Source organism: Spermophilus citellus, assembly GCF_964194105.1.
Source record: "Spermophilus citellus genome assembly, chromosome: 8".
Lineage (NCBI taxonomy): Eukaryota > Metazoa > Chordata > Mammalia > Rodentia > Sciuridae > Spermophilus > Spermophilus citellus.
The window spans coordinates 33,212,031-33,233,063 of record NC_138189.1 but is presented as its reverse complement, the minus strand read 5'-3'; the positions used below and the strand labels follow the sequence as shown (position 1 = coordinate 33,233,063).

At 38.1% G+C, this 21,033-nt stretch overlaps 1 protein-coding gene across 24 annotated transcripts in view; it reads right to left on the bottom strand.

The window, feature by feature from the left end:
- Nucleotides 1–15,295: 15,295 nt before the first annotated feature.
- Nucleotides 15,296–21,033, bottom strand: part of LIMCH1 (LIM and calponin homology domains 1) — a 320,832-nt gene continuing 315,094 nt past the window's right edge. For all 24 annotated transcript variants that reach the window (XM_081303315.1, XM_081303318.1, XM_081303309.1 and 21 more), the window contains one exon: nucleotides 15,296–16,256. In XM_081303315.1, the coding sequence (XP_081159441.1) occupies nucleotides 16,231–16,256 (26 nt within the window). In that variant the 3' untranslated portion in view covers nucleotides 15,296–16,230. The remainder of the gene's footprint in view (nucleotides 16,257–21,033) is intronic.

Genomic DNA, 21,033 nt, shown 5'->3' with positions numbered 1-21,033 from the left:
TACACTTTCATTATAAAGCTATAGGGATTTGGGGAATATTTTGTTACTGCAGCAACACCTAGCTTATTCTGACTCACAGACCCTTTGGAGGCATCTGACTCTGCATATCTTCCTTGAATTATATAACTCAAAGCTCTCCTGGTGTTCCTACCACTCCTTTGACTTCATATTCATCTCCCTTTAAGGTTCCTCTTCCTCCTACCAGTTTTTAAATATTAGAGTTTCTTAGTTTCCTACCCCAAGCTCTCCTTTCCTCTCATCCTATACAGTCTTTCTGTTTCAATTACCATATGATAAGGATTCTCATATATGTATCTCTAGCCCAGTCTTTGCTCAAATTTACAGATTATATATATATATATATATATCTGCTTGCCTATTGGATATCTCATATGGATTCCAAGTTCAGTTCATCTAAAATTCAATTTATAACCTCTCCTTCGCTCAAACCTCTTCCTCCTCTAGTTTTATTTCTATAGTGAATGGTATTGTTATATGTTGTAGCTTGTCTCCCAAGATGGCTCCCACAAACCATACCTCCCCTGATTCATGCTTATGTTTAGACCCATAACAATTCAAGTTTTCAAATGAGGTCACATTCTTAGGTCCTGGAGATTAGGGCATATGCATTTAGGGCAGACATAATCCAACTCATCCCTTAGTATCCTGGTATCACAGGAAAGGGAATGGATATTATGGGGTAAAAGGACTGCAAAACTTTTGGTGGTTGGTCTATGTCAAGGAATGAGGTTTGGAGCAAGACAGACATGAGGAGTTTGCCTCAATTTTGGACCTAGTTCTTAGGATGCCTGGGGCTCAGTTTCTCTTAGAGAAACCCCAAACTCTGGCCCTGTGTCTCTCCGAGGTTATTTGGGAATCTTGTGGCAGCCATTGCTCAGGCTTCTTTAGGGGATATCTTTGTATCTCATTCCTCTACCCTGTACCAAGTGGATAGTTGCCATTTGGTATGCTTTTTTAAAAAAAATTTTGGTGCTAGAATGATGGACCAACTTATATTGTATTTTAATTGATCAGACAGACCTCTTGCACCTAGAAATTTAAAAAGTCAGAAGAATATTATACCCAAATAACAAAATAGGAATAACCTATGCTTCCGAGCCCTCATGTTTCCGGTGAATGGGTCAAAGTCCCATTTCTGAAGATTTTTCAGAACACAGAGGAAATTTAAGTTACAGAGTTTTACTCCCAAGTTTTCTAAAAGCACAAAGCTGGGGAAGCAAATGAATAATTGTGTGCCAGGCTTTGCTGAAATTACCTATTTCCCTTGATCGGTCCATTCATCACTTTTATTTTGTAGACAAATACGAACTACCTGCACTTAGCATTAGAGACATACTCTTCCTGTAAAGAGATGCACAAATAAGTCTTTAGAAATACTGTTAGAAAGTTTCAAATGCCTTAGTGGATACGTTTGAAATATTGAGATTTATTCTCCCTGGCTGATTGAACATTATTCAGCCGGCAGTTCTTCCTCAGGCCAGATGGTCTGGGCTCCGGCATAGCACCAGCTTGAAGAAAATGGCGATTCCAGGCACCGAACAACAATCTGAGATGTCCACATCATGCTTTATGTAAGAGAATTAGCAGAAACTCATCTCAGTGTGCCTTCAAAAGAGGAAACTAAACAGACAGCCTTGTTAATTTAGCATATAGACTTGGAATACAGTACAACATCCATCATCTCATCAAAATTCAATTAAAATGTGGTTTACTGGCCAAAGAAAAGGAGCCAATTTTTTTTTTCTTTCCTCTCTTTTTTTTTGAAGAGAAGTTCTTGGAACATCACTAAGCCCTTAATGGTTCTTTCTTTCATTATGGAGCCAATTTGAAAGGATAGTTTTAGTGTTTGAATGAGCCTCATATTAAAAGTTAGGGCTTATACCATCATATAATTGCTATTAATTTAAAGCATGCTGGCACTAGCAATAGTAGCCAGGTAAGAAGGTGATTTTAAGGTCTTCCTGTCTATAGACTTTTGATGTAATTTAAAAACTCTTTGGCTCCTACAGGATCTTCTCTTACATGGTACAGAATTGGGAGCAGTGATTATCCACTCAGTCCAGATCATTCTCTGATTTTGAAAACTGTTTATTTGCTAACACGTACCAGACTTCACACAAGGAAAAGGTAAGCCCACAGGTCCAATAACAAGATTTGTGCTGTTAAATGCAATTGGGTCTCAAATTTTAAGCAGTTAAACGTCTTAATTTGTTCTTTTCTTCCTACCATAATATAATGAGGATAAACTCTGACACAGAGCAGCTCTGCAAAGGGAAGATTTCTCCTTGTTCATTGTTTCTCAAACCAATCTTCTCTCCCGGAATTTGATTTCCGAAGTGCCTTGCAGTCTTTAAGCCAGGTGGCTGCAATGAGTCCCCTGGGAACATTCATAATCATCTGAAATAGAAGCACACTCTGGAAGCCAGGCACACTTAAGAAGATCAAATGGGGTTAGGCACCAGGTAGAAATAACTCTTTTAACCTCTCACTAACTGTGCCCTTTAGCCCATCAACTCCAGCACAGGTTGCTAAGGGAATCATCTTGGCTTTGAAATAAATAGCATGAACCTCTTTGGGTTAAGTACTTATGTGTCTTCTTATGCACAGCGACTCATTTTTCTGGTGCTTTGGCCTAAATACTGTCATTCAGAGGCTTGCCTTGTGGCTCCAACAAGGAAAACCGTGGAGTGCTTTTCAAACCACTCATAGCAAGCCTGTCTATAGCGGCCTCTCTACTCCAGGATTTGCTATTTGACTATTACAATTATAATCTTTTACCATATTGGTTGGTTTTGGAATCTCTAGGAAAGGTCAACCAAGGAATTTGTATAGTTTTTAGAAGATCCAAGAAATACAGAACTTGATTTATGAGGGGACATCATTGGATAACAACTGGCCATCTTTTTGTTTCTTTGTTCATTTTGCTTTTTGTTTTTCAACACAATTGCCCTGGGGCACAACCTTTCCCCATTACACAGTTAGCCTGAGGAATAGCTGAACCTATTTTTTATATAGGTCACTCTTTTTTCATTTGTTCCAATTAGTTATCCATGATAGCAGAATGCATTTCGATTCATTGTACATGAATGGAGCACAACCTTTCATTTCTCTGGCTGTACATGAAGTAGAGTGATACCATTCTTGCAATCATACATGTACCTAGGATAATGATGTCTGTCTCATCTCACCATCTTTCCTACCCCCATGCCCCCTCCCCTCCCCTTACTCCCCTTTGCCCAATCCAAAGTTCTTCCACTCTTCCCCTGGCCCCCCACCTCCCATTGTGGATCAGCATCCACATATCAGAGAGAACATTTGGCCTCTGGTGTTTTGGGATTGGCTTACTTCACTTAGCATGATATTCTCCAACTTCATCCACTTACCTGCAAATGCCATAATTTTATTCTCTTTTAATGCTGAGTAATATTCCATTGTGTATATACTACCGTTTCTTTATCCATTCATCTATTGAAGGGCATCTGGGTTGGTCCCGCAGTTTAGCTATTGTGAATTCAGCTGCTATAAACATTGATGTAGCTGTGTCACTGTAGTATGCTGATTTTAAGTTCTTTGTGTATAGATCGAGGAGTGAGAAATGGTGGTTTCATTCCAAGTTTTCCAAGGAATCTCCATACTGCTTTCCAGAGTGGTTGCACCAATTTGCAGTCCCACCTGCAATGAATGAGTGTGCCTTTCCCCCCTCATCCTCGCCAGCACTCATTGTTGCTTGTATTCTTGATGATTGCCATTCTGTAGGTCACTCAATCAGAGGAGCTGCCTCACCTGTGAATGAACACAACTTTCTAGAATTTTAATGGGGTAAAAGAAATTGTTTTGACTTCAGAAGAAATATCAAACTTCTTTCTCTTGTTTTTATTACCCTGCTAAATGGGAAAATCAGGAGGTTGATACTGAGGAAGGATACATAAGAAGAAAGGATAAATTGATTAAGAAAAAACCACAGAACATATTAAAATTTGAACTTAAGCATAATATTAATTTTAAAAAACCGCAAAGCCTAAATACTACCAAGGATAGAATTGTAAGCACCTGTGTCAATTTTAATGTGATTTAATGACAGTGCTATGACCTAATATTTCTGCCACATTTAAGAAGATTTTCCTTGCAGGTAACAGAAAAATCAACTCACCTTGGAATAAACAGTAAAGGAATTTCTAGGTTTTGTGAAACTGCAATAGTGTGAGTTCTAGAGCTGGAGCTCAATAACGGCACTGTGGACTCTGCTTCCTCCCTCTTTTTATCTGCATCTGCTGTCTGCAATGTGAGCTGCACACTAAGATTGAGTTCCTCGAGGTTACAGGATACGTAACCTCAGGTCCACAGACTTCTTCTTTTTTATCCAGAGGGAAAAAGAAATAGAATGTTTTCCTCAACTCTAACAAAAATTCTGAGATTCCCACTGTTTGAATAATTGTTTGACTTAAACCCAGGTTACTTGAACCAGTATCTATGGCAAGAGTAAGATTTTTCTGATGGATTATAGCAATCGGATCCTACCTCCCTGGAGCCGATAGGGGTTAATTCCATCTCTACAGCATGGTCATGCTTTGGAACGGATATTGGGAAGGTTACGCAGTGTTCATCATGGACACTCCATGGTACAGTGGATTCAAGTCCCTCATGCTTTAATTTTTTTTTAAACAATAGGCAATGGGGGCTGGAGTTGTGGCTCAGTGGTGGAGTGCTTGCCTGGCACATATGAGGCACTGGGTTCAATCCTCAGTACTACATAAAAATAAATAAATAAATAGTATTGTGTCCATCTACAACTAAACAAACAAACGAACAAACAAAAAACAATAGGCAAATAATGATTTAGTAGTAACTTTAAAGCTAGTAGAAACCTCAGTGTTTTTATTGAGGCCTGTTTCTGACTGTTATCAAAGAAAATGAGATTGTGATGTTGTTCAACAGAGCCTTCTCATTTGTGTTACTCATACCTTTCTTCTGTGAATCACAAGGAGATATACTGAATCATACTGGTTCCACCAGAGCAAAATATATTCTTAAACTATATGTCAGAGGATGACAATCATGACACAGAAGTTGGGAATTATCACAAATCTTTTTATTAAAAATACAAAATGTTTTATTAAATGGTTCACTAAAGCAAATGATAGTTCTTTACCTTCTACTTTTTTCTTTTTTAACGAAGATAAACTAAGACATTAGACAAGGACAAGTTTATCCTATCCAAAGAGTCTCAAAACAGAAGAAACAAGGGCATATAGTGATTACTCTTCTGAAAAACCAAAAAAAGGTAGTCCTTGGGTCTAGGGTAGAATCTGGTTTAGCAAGTCAAATAGAAAATCTATGAGATCAGAATTCTCAAGAGTTGGATCACCAGCTTCCTGGAAGGGCATTAGTGTTTACTTGTTTTTTTCCTCAGAATAGATTACCTCATGACACATTTTTACAACTAGTTGGTTATTGTCCCAAATATAGGTGAAAGTTATGTGCGTTGTAAGCTAAGATCCACCAGACCTATGGAAAACTTTGCAAAAGGTGCAATGCCTGAGCTCTTTTCACACTACTTCTGGAACTTTCCTTCTGAGTCTCAAGGGAAAGTAGGAGAGAGAAAGATATTGGATGTGGACGCTAATCTTTCCTTCAATATTTAGCCTCTTGACATACTAAAAAAGTCTTGTTTGGGGTTATTATTATTCCTGCATCAAGAAACGAATACTTCCCATGTTCTCAATAGGATTCCTGATGAAAGTACTACATTCCATGGAAAATTTCTTAGGAGCAGTAAGTCTAACAAATCCAGCCATGTTCCTTCCTGGCCCACAGCTGCCCTGTTCTTTATCTCACATGAACATCCCCTTCCTGCTTTCACAGTTCCAAATGGAAGCAGCCCAGCTGGTTTTACTGTTCCCATTCTTCTGGCTGGGAATTAAGAATTTAAAAATGGTCTAGGAATTTAAAAACATGTCTGCACATTGCCAAAGTACTTGAAATATCAAATGTCCAAACATTGTTTCTCCAATTGTACTTCATGGTACCCAAGTGCTGGAAGATGTGAAGAAGAGTCTGGAATAGAGCTGCTGCCTCTTCCTCCTCTTCCTCCTCCTCCTCCTCTTCCTCTTCCTCCTCCTCTTCTCCTCTCCTCTTTTCTCCTCCTCTTCCTCCTCCTCCTCCTCTCCTCTTCTCCTCTCCTCTTTTTCTCCTCCTCTTCCTCCTCCTCCTCCTCTCCTCTTCTCCTCCTCCTCTTCCTCCTCCTCTCCTCCCCCTCCTCTCCTCCTCTTCCTCTTCTTCCTCCTTTTTTTTGGTATTAGGGATTGAACCCAGGGTCACTTAATCACTAAGCCACATCTCCAGCCATTTTTATATTTTTATTTTGAGACAGGGTCTTGCTAAATTGCTTAGAACCTAAGTTACTGAGGCTGGCTTTGAACTCACGATCCTTCTGTCTCAGCCTCCCGAGTCACTGGGATTACAGGCATGTGCTAAGATGCCCAGCTGGTATCTATTGAACTTCTTGATGAAATAAGTATATTTAGGAAAATGTGAGTTTAACACATTTGTATGAACCACCAAAGAATTTCTCAGTCCTTTGTTATGCATTCTGTACCTCCAAGAAAAAGGTTATGCAGTGTTTTGGATGTGTTTGACCTCCTTTTCCTGAAGATCATTTTATATAACACATCTGAGAACACATTTTGGGAAATGCTCCTCCCTGTCAAATCACCATGTGCTCTGTGAGTCAATTATCTGCTTGCCCCTTGTCAGCCTTTGCTATTAGATGTTCCTAGGATTCTATTCTATGATGAAATCCATTAAGAAAAGCTTTTGCCTGCCCCCCCCCCTTTATTCAAGGAATAGTAGGAAGTAAAAAGGCCCAACTATTTTTTCAAGAAGAGCAAATCTGATTCAGAATGAGAAGCCTCTGATTCATCTTAATTGTAGTATTTCGGAAGGCAGAGAACATCTGCTATTAACCTCTAACTGGATCCCTTTTCCCATCTTAAAGTGTGTTCTGCTGTCTAACCATAAGGAGCTCAGAAAGTGCTACTAACGCTGGTTTCAGACAACTGATTGCGATTTCACGGATGCATTTTTTTGTGACTCTCTCTTTAGGGGAGGATGAACGCTGCTCACGAAAAACACAATGGAGATGAAGACCTGGTCTCAGCTACAAGTTCCTGTTCAGATGCAACTCTGCCCCATGAGAACTGCACTAACTATATACATCAAGATGCTGGCAAGCCCCTGCCAGGGCCAACTGCTCACTTTATTCCAGCATCCACTACATTTCATTGGGAGGGTCAGAATTTTGGTAATCTAACAAATCCTAACAAACTCTCTCATCTGGTATAGAAGAGGGATTTCTTTCTCTTTTATAACATTCTTATTTTTTTTTCATATCATTGAAGTAATAGATATCCAGTGTGGGGAAAACTTAAAAGTTTTCAGACAGAAATAAAAGCTCCACTAATTAGAAGGAATAGCTACCAAATTGTCGATTTCAATATTTTCTTACTTTTCATCTTGGTACACACTTATTTTGCAGAGCATTCTGAGAATATTTCTGAACTCTTTGTGCTCCTAATGCTAAAGGCTAGAATTTATTCTGAGGGTATACTATCTCTTCTTGGAAGAGCTAGTCTAGTGAGCCGGTCCAGAAATCGAGATACAAGTTAATCAGAGGTTTTTTTTTGTTTTTTTTTTTTTTTTTTTTTTTTTTTTTTCCCCCATACTGTAGCACTGAATACTGGGAAAGTAATTCTGCTACTACAACTTTTGCTATGTTACTACTAATTCTTTTTTTTTTTTTTTTGTACCAGGGATTGAACTCAGGGGTACTCAACCAGTGAGCCATATATTCAGCCCTATTTTGTATTTTATTTAGAGACAGGGTCTTGCAGAATTGCTTAACACAGCCTCTCTGTTGCTGAGGCTGGCTTTGAACTCTTGATCCTCCTTCCTCAGCCTCCCAAGCTTCTGGGATTATAGGCATGTGCAATTTCGCCCCACACTACTAATTCTAATACATGGCAATCCCAATAGAAGTGGTTAGACTGAGTCCTCTTTTAAATGCATTATCCTATTTAATCCTCCTAATGACACTATGTGGTATGTTGTATTAATATCTGCATTTTTCAAGTGAGGAAGCCAAAGCACAGAGAGGATAAGCAACTTGCCCAAGGTCACAGGTGGAGCTGGAATTTAAACCCGGAACTTCCAAGCAGAGTGGTGGACAAGGTGCAGATCTGTATCCTTCTTTAGACTGAGGTGTTTAGTAAGGTGAAAGTTCAGATATAAGGATGCCTGCTGAGGGACAAGGTTGGGGAGTGAGGGGAGGAGACAGAGAAATGAAAGACAGCTCTTCTTGGGAGTAGTGCGTCCATCAACATCAATGGGGCCGAGATTAGGGACTCAGGAAGGAGGAATGGTATGGCTCCCTGTGTAAGGGTGTGGACAAGGATTATAAGAACAATGATACACTAACTCCTATTTAATGCTTTCCTGTTTAGCCTTGTAATTTGTCCCCCACCTCCACTGAAGCTTAGCAAACCACACGAGCTCTCTGTTAGCTGGTCTTTGATGAAAAACAGGAGTCGCAGGTTGTCCCATGTGTGGGGTTTGGGGCACTGAGGAGAGAGAGAGAGAGAAGCACAGGGAAGGAACCATGAAGTAGGCAAAAGTGACTGAGGGAGCAGCCTGGGGCAGCAGTCATGCATGAAGTGTGCAAAATAAAATCCAGGGTTCGCTGAGGATCAGAAATAATTGCAGGAGGGTCAGATTTCCTACAGTCTTGCAGAATGGGGCGTGGATTTATATTTGAATATTATAGAGAAGCTCAGTCCTATATGTCTTAAAAACTGGAGGGGCGGGCTGGGGATGTGGCTCAAGCGGTAGCGTGCTCGCCTGGCATGCGTGCGGCCAGGGTTCGATCCTCAGCACCACATACCAACAAAGATGTTGTGTCCGCCGAGAACTAAAAAATAAATATTAGAAATTCTCTCTCTCTCTCTCTCTCTCTCTCTCTCTCTCTCTCTCTCTCTCTCTCTCTCTCTCTCTCTCTTTAAAAAAACAAAACAAAACAAAACAAAACTGGAGGGGCTGGAGGGAGTAGGTCATTGGGTGTGCCTGGGGGTTTATATTTCGTCATGGTAAGGGACCTCTCCCTGCTTCCTGGTGCCATGTTCCCAGCTGCTTTCCTGGGCCACACCCTTCTGCGGGGATGTTCTGCCTCCCTTGAGCTCTGAGGAATGGAGCCAGCTGTCAATGGACTGAGACCTCTAAAACCATGAGTCCCCAAATAAACTTTTCCTCCTTTAAAATTGTTTTGAGCAGGTCCTTTGGTCACAGCAGTGAAAAAGCTGACTAAAAAACTGTTCATACATAATTTCCTATTTTAGACATCTAGGATATTTTTGAGGATATTTTTGAAATTTGCCCACATAAATCATAATGTGAGACAAGGATGCCCCTTGTTGTCATTTCCTGGATATCTTCAAAGTACAACATGATATAAAAATGAGAACATGATTGCAAAAAAGAGAAATAATCTCTTTTTTGGGGGGGTAAACACTGATTGTCATATAAAATTCAAGAGAAATGAGAAACAATGTATTAGAGAGTATTAAAAGAGTATGAAGGGAGTCTAGCAGAATGGCTGGGTCCAAGGTTAACAAAAAGAAATGGGTGGCATTCTTGTACACCAACAGTACTAATTAGAAACTATGACCCATACATTTTAATGTGGTCATAATTCCAAAAAGCATTTCAGGGAAACTTTACAAGCTTATCCTAAAATTTAAGTGAAAGAGTAAAAGTCGAAGCATAGCGGAGACAATTTTGAGAAAGGAAGGAAAGTTGCCCGTCTAGATACTAAGATTTAATGTGAAGATACAGTCATGAAAATGCTGTGTTGTGAGACAGGGATAGGCAAATATAACAATGGAGTAGAATAAATTCCCAGACACAGACCCTCTGCTATATGCAAATGAGTCTCTTAGAGAAGTGATGTTACAAGGTTGAGTTTTTACTAAGTGGTTCTGGGAAAATTGACTGCTAGGGTTTAGACAAGTTTCCCTCAAAGATCCACATGTTAAAGGCCTGGTTGCCAGCTTGTGCTGCTTTGGGGTGGGTGGAACATTTAAGAGATGGGGCAAAGAAATTGGGTGAGTGGAGCTGTGCCCTTGAGGGGGATATTGGGACCCTAACCCCTTCCCATCCCTTTTTAAATTTACTTTCCAGCTACCATGGGGTGAATAGCTTCCTCTGTCACCTGCTCCCACCGTGATGTAGTGCCTTAACATAGGCCTGAAAGCAATGGACCAAATGGACCATGAACTGAAATCCAAAACTGTGAGCCCAAATAAACCTTTCTTGAGTTGATCCTCAGGTATTTTGTCACAGTGACAGAAAGCTAGCCTATTGACTATCCAAAGGGGAAAGACTTTAGATTCTCAATTTACTTCATAGAGATCCAAATGTGAGCCAGACACAATGCTACACACCTGTAATTTCAGGAGGCAGGAGTCTAGCAAGTTTAAGGCCAGTCTTGGCAACTTAGTGAGGCCCCGTCTTTTTTAAAATAAAAAGTAAAAAGGTCTGGAGGTATAGGTCAGTTGTGAAGTGACCAGGGTTCAATTCTCAGCACAAAAAAAAAAAAAAAAAGAAAGAAAGAAAGAAAGAAAGAAAGAAAGAAAGAAAGAAAGAGAAAAATATCCAAATGTGACATGCAAACTTTAAAACATTTTAAAGATTATGTAGCAGGATGCCTGTAAGGTTTTGGAGTAGGAGGAACTTCTTCTTAAACCAGATGTGGGGAGGGTTTGGAGGTGGGTGTGTATTGGGGCAGAGGTCAGTGTGTTCTGGTCTCAGCTGTTCTGGCCCAGCAAGGCTATGCCACAGGAAAAGCTCTATTCTCTTTCCAGGTTGAGAAAACCAAACCTCATAGGGAAAAAATGGGGCACTAAATCCATTTGAGTATTAATTTGTAAGTGTACATTTACCATGAAAGAAGTGTTCTAGTATCCGAGTGTTATTGTTTGGATGTGATGTGTCCCCGAGAGCTCATGTGTGAGACAATGCAAGGTTTACAGTAGAAATGATCAAGCTATGAGAACCTTTATCCAATCAGTGAATCAATCTCTAATGGAATTAACTGAATGGTGATGAAGGTGGGTAGGGTGTGGCTGGAGTACGTGTGTCATTGGGGGCATGTCTTTGGGGCATATATTTTGTATTTGGTGACTGGAGGTCTCGCTCTGCTCTCTGATCACCATGTGAATTGCTTCCCTCCACCACACTCTTCCACCATGATGTTTTGCCTCACCTTGAGCCCCAGGGAATGGAGCTGGCCTTCTATGGAGTGAGACTTCTGAAACTGTGAGCCTCAAATAAACTTTTCCTCTACTATTGTTCTGGTTTTCTTTTAGTTATAGCAGCAAAAACATTGACTAAAACACTAAGTGCAAATGAAATTCTATCAAACTCCAGCTATGCTTGGGGGCCATGCTAGTTGGTCTCTCTCACATGAGGTCCCAGACACTGGGGACCAGGAACAATGAATAGGAAATTATCATGACCGATCCTAATTGGAGATGGTGAAATACACAATTACATGAAATCTTATACTCATACAGGGTAAGTCACGTATCCCTCTTACATCAGTTTCTCAACTATAAAATAAGGAGGCACACAGCAATCTTCTCAGATGCCAGGAAAGCTACTTTATAAATAAAACAATGTTTTCAAGAGTGCATTTGATAAAATAATGTTAAGTAAATTTAGGAAAAATTCTATTTTTTTTCATTTCCACGCTTTTCTGTCCTTTTGAGTCACTCATAAGCAAGAATGAAATTATGAGAGAGAGTATATTTGGGAAAAAATCTGAATATGGATGCTTACAAAACAGCAGCCTTTGATGATATGCACAAAAATGTCACCCAAAAGTGTTATGAATCGTAGCAATACCAACCACGGATCAGTGTTTCTTTTAGTTCCTTTCTCTTAGCGACTCAGCACACTCTGAAAATGCAAATATTTGGCATAGCCATTTGTTGATTTATTTGTCAAATGGAATGACTCACAGCAGACCAAATTAGCAGCCGTTGATAGAAAGGCAGAGCAAAATCCTGAAAACAAAATTGGATTTGTAAATATATATTTTTGAGACTCACAATTTTGGATGGCACCATGTTGGGAAATGTTTTGAATTGCCAACATTTAAAAACTGGAGATTTCACAGGAAAACAAAGGGATGTAGTCAAGTAGCTGTTCTTTCAGACCCAATTGTTCTTTTGCAGTTTGCCAGGGTCCACCTTACTCTCTATTGTCCTCTTTGGTTCTCAATGACAAAGCCTCTCTGTCATTTGGGTTTGTAACCCATCTAGTTACTCTAGCTTGTAAACTGTGTCTTAGATAATACCCAAGGATGGAGGAGGGAGCCTTGGTGGTCTAGATTAGGACTCTAAAATGGAGTTCTTAGGCTAGGAAAAAGTGGATGGAAAGATAGTTCAATATATCTGAGATAAAATGTTTTTCTTTGAATAAAGATATTCTTTATGGACCTCATTGAGCAACAGTCTTTTCTTTGTTTTGAAATGCATTGGAGCTGAATGGATTTTCATTTCAATGACAATGGATGTATTAAGTTACTCTGGTAACTACTAAAACTCTCCTACTAAAGGGAAAGCACACATTTTTTCCATGGGAACAGCAGCAACCACTAACTGCTCATCGAATATTGCAAAAAGAATCAGAATATGACCTGTGGTAACAATCAGAAGATAACATCTTAAAACAATTGAAAACGTCAGGAGATCTGTCTGCTTGCTATTGCTACTTCCCACAAATGAACAGAACACAAGGCAAAGTGCACAGGTGCACTGGAGTTGACAGTACTGCAGGATGTCCATATCACACACATTCCCTGCTTTATAGTCCCTGGGTGACTGAGATAAAGGTCCTTAGTGAAATGCATTGCTTGTATATGGTGTGGTGGTGGGGTGCTGGGGCAATGCTGGGATGGTTATATACAAGGACTCCAAAGTGCTGCCTTGTTTTCTTCTAGCCAGAGCTGAAAGCAGACTGTCATTTGTTTTTTTTCTGACAACTCTCACGGGCATCTGACAGTCTCTCCTGGTGTCACATCGCAAGAAGTTCAAATCCTTCCCCCAAATGCTATTCCTCCGTGACCCCAAGAACCAGCTGGTAAGTTTGATTTGCCTTAAATATTTGACCTCAACTATGCATCTTTGCCATCATCGGACCAACTGAACCACAAGCCACAGAGCTGGATTCTCTGTTCTCCAGGTAAGAAAACCCACCCCACACCTCCAAATAAATAATGCATGGAATACAAGGTTGATTTGAGTATTTTATTTATAAATGTACATTTACTATAAAAGCTGTTGCATTTTAGACAACTTTTTATTTTTATTTTTTTACTATTTCTCAGAGGCATTTTAGAATAAATATCGTAAATGAAAGTTAGTGTAACTGATGTAGAACGCTGGCCCACCCAGAACAGTAACATCTTTTGGACGGACTCACACGAGGTGGATCATTCAGTTCATTAAATCTTACACTGCGCATAGATAACTAGCATATGTATTGCTTTAATAACACTACATAGAAAGAATGAGAAAATGTCATGAAAGTTTGCTAGTGAAAAACAAAGAGTTACCCATTTGTTTTTCCTTAGGAAAGAAGAGGGACTAGCTTCTGGAGTATGAGCAAAAAACATAAAATAAAATCAGATCTACTTCCTCAGGAACAATAAATCACTCACTTGCCTCATCGGTTTTTTAAACAAACACATTTACATTATAGCTCAACAGCGCAGAGCATTTTGTTTTCCTGGGATCTCAAAGATTATTTGAAAAGAAATAGATCATACTCATCTTACTGCATTGGAAAAACAAGATCTAGTCTGCCTAAGCTGCCATGTAACCGACTCCAAATGAAATATAAATCAAATAGAAATAGAAACAGTTGGCAATTAGAATTTAGAAAATGTTGGAGATTATTCTGTGCTGGTGACTAGTGTTCATTATGGGAAAGCACATTTTGCAGTTGGAGAATGGGGCTTTATTTTTCTTGACTCAATTCTAGCTTCAATACATGTACAATGAGCCTCACTAAGAAATATTTATAAATGGGTCTGTGAAACCAGAAGAGAATGTGCAATATTCATATAATCCTCACATAATGGATGGAGTTCCGCATGTAAAAAGTATTCTATAAAAATCAGTTATGAATGACCATATTGTACATGTTTTGTGCATAAAGTACTCTGCTAATATCATGCAAAGTGTAAACATCCACATTATCAAAATATTTAATAAAACATGCAGGTGGTTAATCAAAATATTGGACTTAATATGTACATTTTCAAAACTTTTTTCTTTTAAATTTTTCCTTATTTTCTTTTTAACTTTTTTTTTTTTTTCCTGTAAAACAGCAAACACCTCCATGAGAAGTCGTGGGAACTTGGAAGTGACTTCATCTCTCTTTGACATACTGCATCCATAATTCATCGCTGACCATGTGCAACAGCTTTGCATTTTCTAAGGCACAATTTTTAATGAAATGACGTGGAGATTTCAATCCAATAACAGCTCATCCAAATGACAACGTGGTCAAAATACCACCAGTGGCTGAGGAAATTTCTGCACCTACATGGAACCCACATGCAAAAAACCGTCTAGCGTGGAAATAAATAATTGCTAGCCATACTCTATAAAACACAGGAAAAAATTATTGCTTACATAACGAAAAATCTACTTGACCTCTTTTTATGACTACATTAACCTATTGGGAGTGTTTCCATATCCTATATTCATGAGAGGTCATCTTCACTTATTTGCCATCATTTTAAGGCAGAATAAATAGTCCCTCTTTCCCCAGTCTTAGAGAAAACAGCCTGGAGATGTAAGTTTTGATGGTTTTTAGTCACTTGATTCCTTTATTGTCCAGCTGAAACTTATCACACAGGGCAGAAAATAATCCAGGTCTCCACAAGAGTTTCTTTCTGAACTCCATGAGCAAGGTCCAGAATCTTGATAGGAAAGAAGGTGATGTAGGAGAACAATGGAGCTCAGATATCCACTGGAGTGGGCAGGACACAATCTGAGCTGAAGGTTCTTGCTGATCACATACCAGTGGCTTATCACATCCTATGTCATGTGGATTCCATTGGAGTGGACTTATTTAATGCTTTTCTTTGGATACCTGTGTATCATGCCCTCAAGGAGAACTTGCAGGTAGGGTGAGCAGTGATCACACCCAATGATGGCCTCATCTCCATGCCTCGTATTAAGCCTTTCATTGAAGACTCTAGATCTAGTGTCTGGGAAGAAGCAAGCAACCCAGGCCTCATGCTATCATGGCCCACCACTCTTTTCAAGATTAAACTTCCTCATAGATTTTGGTAATAAGTTTGGAAATGATGACTGAAATATCTCCCTCTAGTTTCTTCCTACCCTTTGGCAATGTCCTAGAGTTTAAGTCTAGCTGATATTGCAAAGGTTCTCTTTATTTTGATGGACCAGCCTATATTAATGGTGTAACTTCCAAGATACACAAAATCTAATACTAACAGTGCAATAATTTATTGGTTTAACTTCTACCCCAAAAGATAAGTAACACAAATGTTTTCAGGATTACAGTATATATTATCAGACTAGTGTCTTTGCATTAAAAACAAGTTATAGCTCAGAGACAGCTCACTGTGATGCTTAGTTTTTCTGAAATGCATTAAATTTATACTCCTGTCTTAGAACACCACATGTCTCAAATTGGCATGTCTTGCACTTTCTGCAGCTCAATTTTGTAAACATAAAGTGTTTAATTTCTAGAAATACTAAAACATAACAGGTTTATTGCATCCTTTAGTTACTTCCCAAAGAAGAGAATAACATTTTAAACCGCAAGCCTGTTTGGCCATGCTAAAACCATTTTTTGAACTATTCAGGATCATTACAATTCAATATTCTTTTGTATATTGCAAAATAACATGGAGTCGGGGGAAACCTCACAAAAACAACAACAGAAAACCAGGAAAAACACAAATACTGTGCTATAAAAGAACAGAAACAACCTTTTAGAAGAGCGTTTCAGAAATTAGGTGAATGTTGAGAAGCCCCTGAACTTGGGAGTTTGTTATGCAATTGCCAGGGGACACCCTCAATCAAGAACAGTGAGTGATCTGGAAGCTTGAAAACCACGTCACAATGTCGTCGGCTGGCCAGCACCTGTGAGAAAAGCAAACAGACCAGACTTGGTGCATCAACATTTATTGCTTCAAATACTTTAAAAAGGCACACAGTAGCAATTACCTTTGCCAAAGTCTTTTCCCAATGTACCACCCTGCTGCCTAAAGCACGGTCTAAGGACATGTGGTACACCTGGAGGTTTGTGAGCAATGCAGATCCATGTTAGCATTTCAGACCCACAGAGCAAGGTGGTACAAACCCACTGAAGTTTAGCTCAGCTTCTCTGGATTTCCCCTAAACCAAATGATCTCCACATTAAGCTTTCTATTTTGTCTTCTGCAGCAAATAAGCAAGAAAATATTTTTTTCTCAGTTTCTTCAGGTTTTGGTTTAAGAATAAATCAATTTAAAAGGGAGGAATTTGACATATACATATGATCTAGAAATAGGATTTCTAGATTTAGCAAGCAAACACTCAGTGAAATTTCAGGTAAATAACACATACTTCTTTAGGACAAGTATATCCCATGTGATATTTGGAACATACTTGTGCTAAATCCAGAGCAGGCAATATTTAGCGATATTTTTTTTATAGAATATATAGTACTATAGTAAAATACATGGTTTATCTGAAATTCAAATTCAAAAAGTTAATTGGGTATCTTGTATTTTATTTGGCATCCCTACCAGGAAAGGATTAAGTTCCTTGTACTGAGGCAACCACAGCATTGGAAAAGACCCCAGTGGTTTGCATTAAATACATTTCTGGAGAGTGAGTGATGGAATAGAACCTATGTTCGAAGACACTGGCACCCGACACCCAAGCACAAATGGCCCAAGTTAAACACGTGACAGCTTGAATTGTGACAGGTAATTTGTTTTTCACTTCCATTCCCATTTACATATGAACTTAAAAACTGTTTACATTGCTTTTAGGAATTGCATTTTAATATGCTGTTATGCTATTTTTACCTCCAAGAGAAAAATTTCATTTAAATGTGACTCGTTACTTGGAGAAAATACGATTATATATTCAGGTCTTATTATTTCACCAAAAGAAATTATTTTGTTTCACTTGGAATGCCTATGATGTCAACCACTCTTCACCTCAATCCATCTCCCCTCTTCTCAGCTCAGATCAAAGGAAAACAGAAAAAGAAAGAAAAATGATTTTTAGCCATTTCTTCCTATTCTGACTCTTTTATTGCATTTGGGAGATATTCAAGTGTATTTATGCTTCTCTAGTCAAGTTATTATTTCCTCCACCTAGTCATAAATATAAATAAATACATTTTTTAGGACACCAAGAAAAAAATAAAGAACAGTATTCTCATATGCCAGTCTTTCTCCTATCATGTGTTGACTTAATTAAAATTAGCCTAAAATGATGCTAATGTTTATCTGGAAAAAAAAAAAACATAGAGGGAGTTAGGAAAATTTTGGGAAAATAATTGGAGAGAATGTGGCCATTATGACCCAATATTAAAACATATTATGAAGCTACAGTAATTAAAACCATCCAGTAATGGAGAATAAATAGGTTAACAAAACAAAATATCTAGAAACAGACTTAAATATATATGGGGACTAAGATTATGAGAAAGTTAGCATTTCAAATTAGTGAGAATAAGAGGAATTATTCATTAAATGATATTCACAAAAATTGAGAAAAAAATGAGGCTGGATATCTAGCTAATTTTTTATTCCAAAATAATTCTTGATAATCTCATATTTATACATGAAAAAAAACTAAAACCAAAAAATTCTAGGAGAAATCTCAGCTAAGTTTATTGATACCTTTTGAATAGAAAGCATTTTTTAAAAGGAGTACACAAAACCCAGAATCCAAAAAGGAAATAAAAATTTAAATTACCTAAAGTGAAAATCTTTTGTCTGAAAATAAAACATGAGATGCAAAAAACAATCCTAATTACAATGTGCCGCAAACATAACAAAGGGAAAATGTCCCTTAATCCACAGAGAACTCAATCAGGTATGAATAGAAAAATACACAGAGGAGAAGTAACTCAGACCCTGAAGTGCAGCTCAGTGGTACAGTACTTGCCTAGTAGGTGCAAGGCCCTGAGTTCACTTCCCAGTACCCAAAAGAAGACCAGAGAGAGAGAGAGAGAGAGAGAGAGAGAGAGAGAGAGAGAATATCTAATTTGTGATTAAACACATGAGAAGATGTTCAAACTCATAATTAAAATTATATAGATCCAGAGCAATGAGGTTTCTATGTAGCTAGTAGAAAAAAAACAAAACAAAATAACAAAACACTTTTTTCCCCTTCTTTTTTTGCAGGGCTGAGCATAGAACCCAGGGCCTATGCATGCTAGGCAAATGCTCTACCACTGGACTATGCCTTAGCTAGGGTAGATTTTTTTTTTTTTTTTTTTGTACAGGAGATTCAGTCCAGGCAGAGCTTTGCTATTAAGCTACATCCCTAACCGCTCTTTATTTTATTTTGAGACAGGGTTCTCTAAGTTGCCCAGGTGGGTCTTGTTATCCTCCCACCTTGCTGGGTTTACAGGCATGTGCCACTGCACCCAGTCAAAGCAGAGATTTTTTTTTTTTAAACATATGGCTATATCTAGAACTGCTATCTCGCTGAGCCACAATCCCAGAAAGGGATCTCTGGTAATTTGGGGGAGGGGAGTCGGTGCACTTTCTAAACAATGGTTAGGCAAGATATCTGAAAATTTAAAAAACACATGCACATGTCTTTTAACTCAGCTTTGCTACTGCTCAGAATCTATCTTAGAGATGCTTTCAAATGTGCCTCAAGATATAGACAAGAGGGCAGGGGTTTTGACTCATTGGTGGAGTGCTTGCCTAGCATGCACAAGGCACTGGGTTTGATCCTCAGCACTACATAAATATAAAGATATTGTGTCGACCTAAAACTAAAAAATAAATACTTAAAAAAGAGTTATAGACAAGAATGTTCCCTGGAACATTTAAAAATAATACTAAGACCCAGAAACAATCAGTTCTATTCCTGGACAATTGGTGTTAAATGATAGTAAGTCCATACAATAGAACTGTAGACAGCTACTAAAAAGCCATGAAAAAGAATGAGGAGAATGAACATGGTAAATGGAAAAATTGCTAAGATATATCAAATTAAAAACAACAGTGGGGCTGGGGTTGTAGCTCAGCACTAGCCTAGCACATGTGAGGCACTGGGTTTGATCCTCAGCACCACATAAAAATAAATAAATAACAGAGGTATTGTGTCCATTTACAACTAAAAAAAAAGTTTAAAAAGTAACAAAATCTAAGCACAGAATAGCATGACTTTATGATTGTCATATTTGTGAAATAAAACCCAAGACATATCCAGGTATTCCATCATTCAGGTATGTACCTCCAGGTGTGCAGGTATGTGTAAACATACATGAACATCCATTGTGTCCCTGCCCCCAAGAAATTATTAGGAAGTGATAACTTTGAAGATTTTTACTTTTAATTTGGTATGTTTCTAAACAATTAATTTTTTCAATCATATCATTTATAACTTCCATTTAATTATTTACTCATGCTTTTCAATAGTGATAGAGGTATCTAGGCAGAGACATAATGGGGCCTTTTGCTTTCTTCTTTGGTATTTCTTAGAATTCTAAAAAATCCTGGGCTGGGGATGTGGCTCAAGCGGTAGCGCGCTCGCCTGGCATGCGTCCGGCCCTGGTTCGATCCTCAGCACCACATACCAACAAACATGTTGTGTCCGCCGAGAACTAAAAAAATAAATATTAAAAATTCTCTCTCTCTCTCTCCCCTCTCTCACTCTCTCTTTAAAAAAAAAATAAAAAATAAAAAATCCTAGCAAAGGATTACTAGGATTATTTTACCTTTATATAAGGATATAAAACAAACAAGGAAAAAAATATAGCCACAGTCTACCTCCAAATTGCTTTCTTAGTTTTCATCTTGTTGCAGGAACTCCATGGTACTTTAGATTTGGAATTAAAAATTGTTAATGCCCTTTATATCTGTATACGTAAGAGAAAAATTTCTGGCCTAGATCCAACAAGCTAATTTCCAAAATAAATGACAATGAATCACCCAACTATTCAATTAAAAAAAAAATCTGGATCGAAACAGGTCACTGTCACCCAGAGGTGGGCTCAGGATTGTTCTCTGTTGGCATTCTCCAAGCACTCTAAATGATGAAAGAAATTCAGAGCTACAGCACTTTCCAAATCTTCCTGCACATCCTGCAACCTAACACTGCCCTCTTCTGGTTCTGTGATTCACATGCAGCTCCCTCACTGAGGTTGAGAGAAGTATAATTTATAGGGGATGATAGAAAAAAAATCACTGTGAAACCTGCAAAAAAAAGGTTTAGTTTTTCTTTCTAGTGTAGCAAAACCAAACAAATAAAAACTCAGGTTAAAGAATATGTCTATAATTATTATACATTATACACATGTTTATGTATTTGTGTGTATATATGTTTTTATGATCTATATGGTATACTATTTACCCCATGTTCTAATACATATATATATATATGTGTGTGTGTGTGTGTGTGTGTGTGTGTGTGTGTATACATATATATATATACATAAAATATATATAGGTATAAAACTATAGTCATATATTTCACACAGGGTATAAATAGTCCTGTTTAAAGGCAGTAGCTCTATGTTAGAACTGTTTTGACTTCAAGTCAAAGATTTATCATACATTGAAACCATCTAGGTTTGATTGGATTTTTATTTTCTACCATTTTACTAATAGGTATATATTTCTTTGAATTTTCTAAGTTTATAGCTATAAAACAGCTTAACTTCAATCTTTATTTCTAAAGT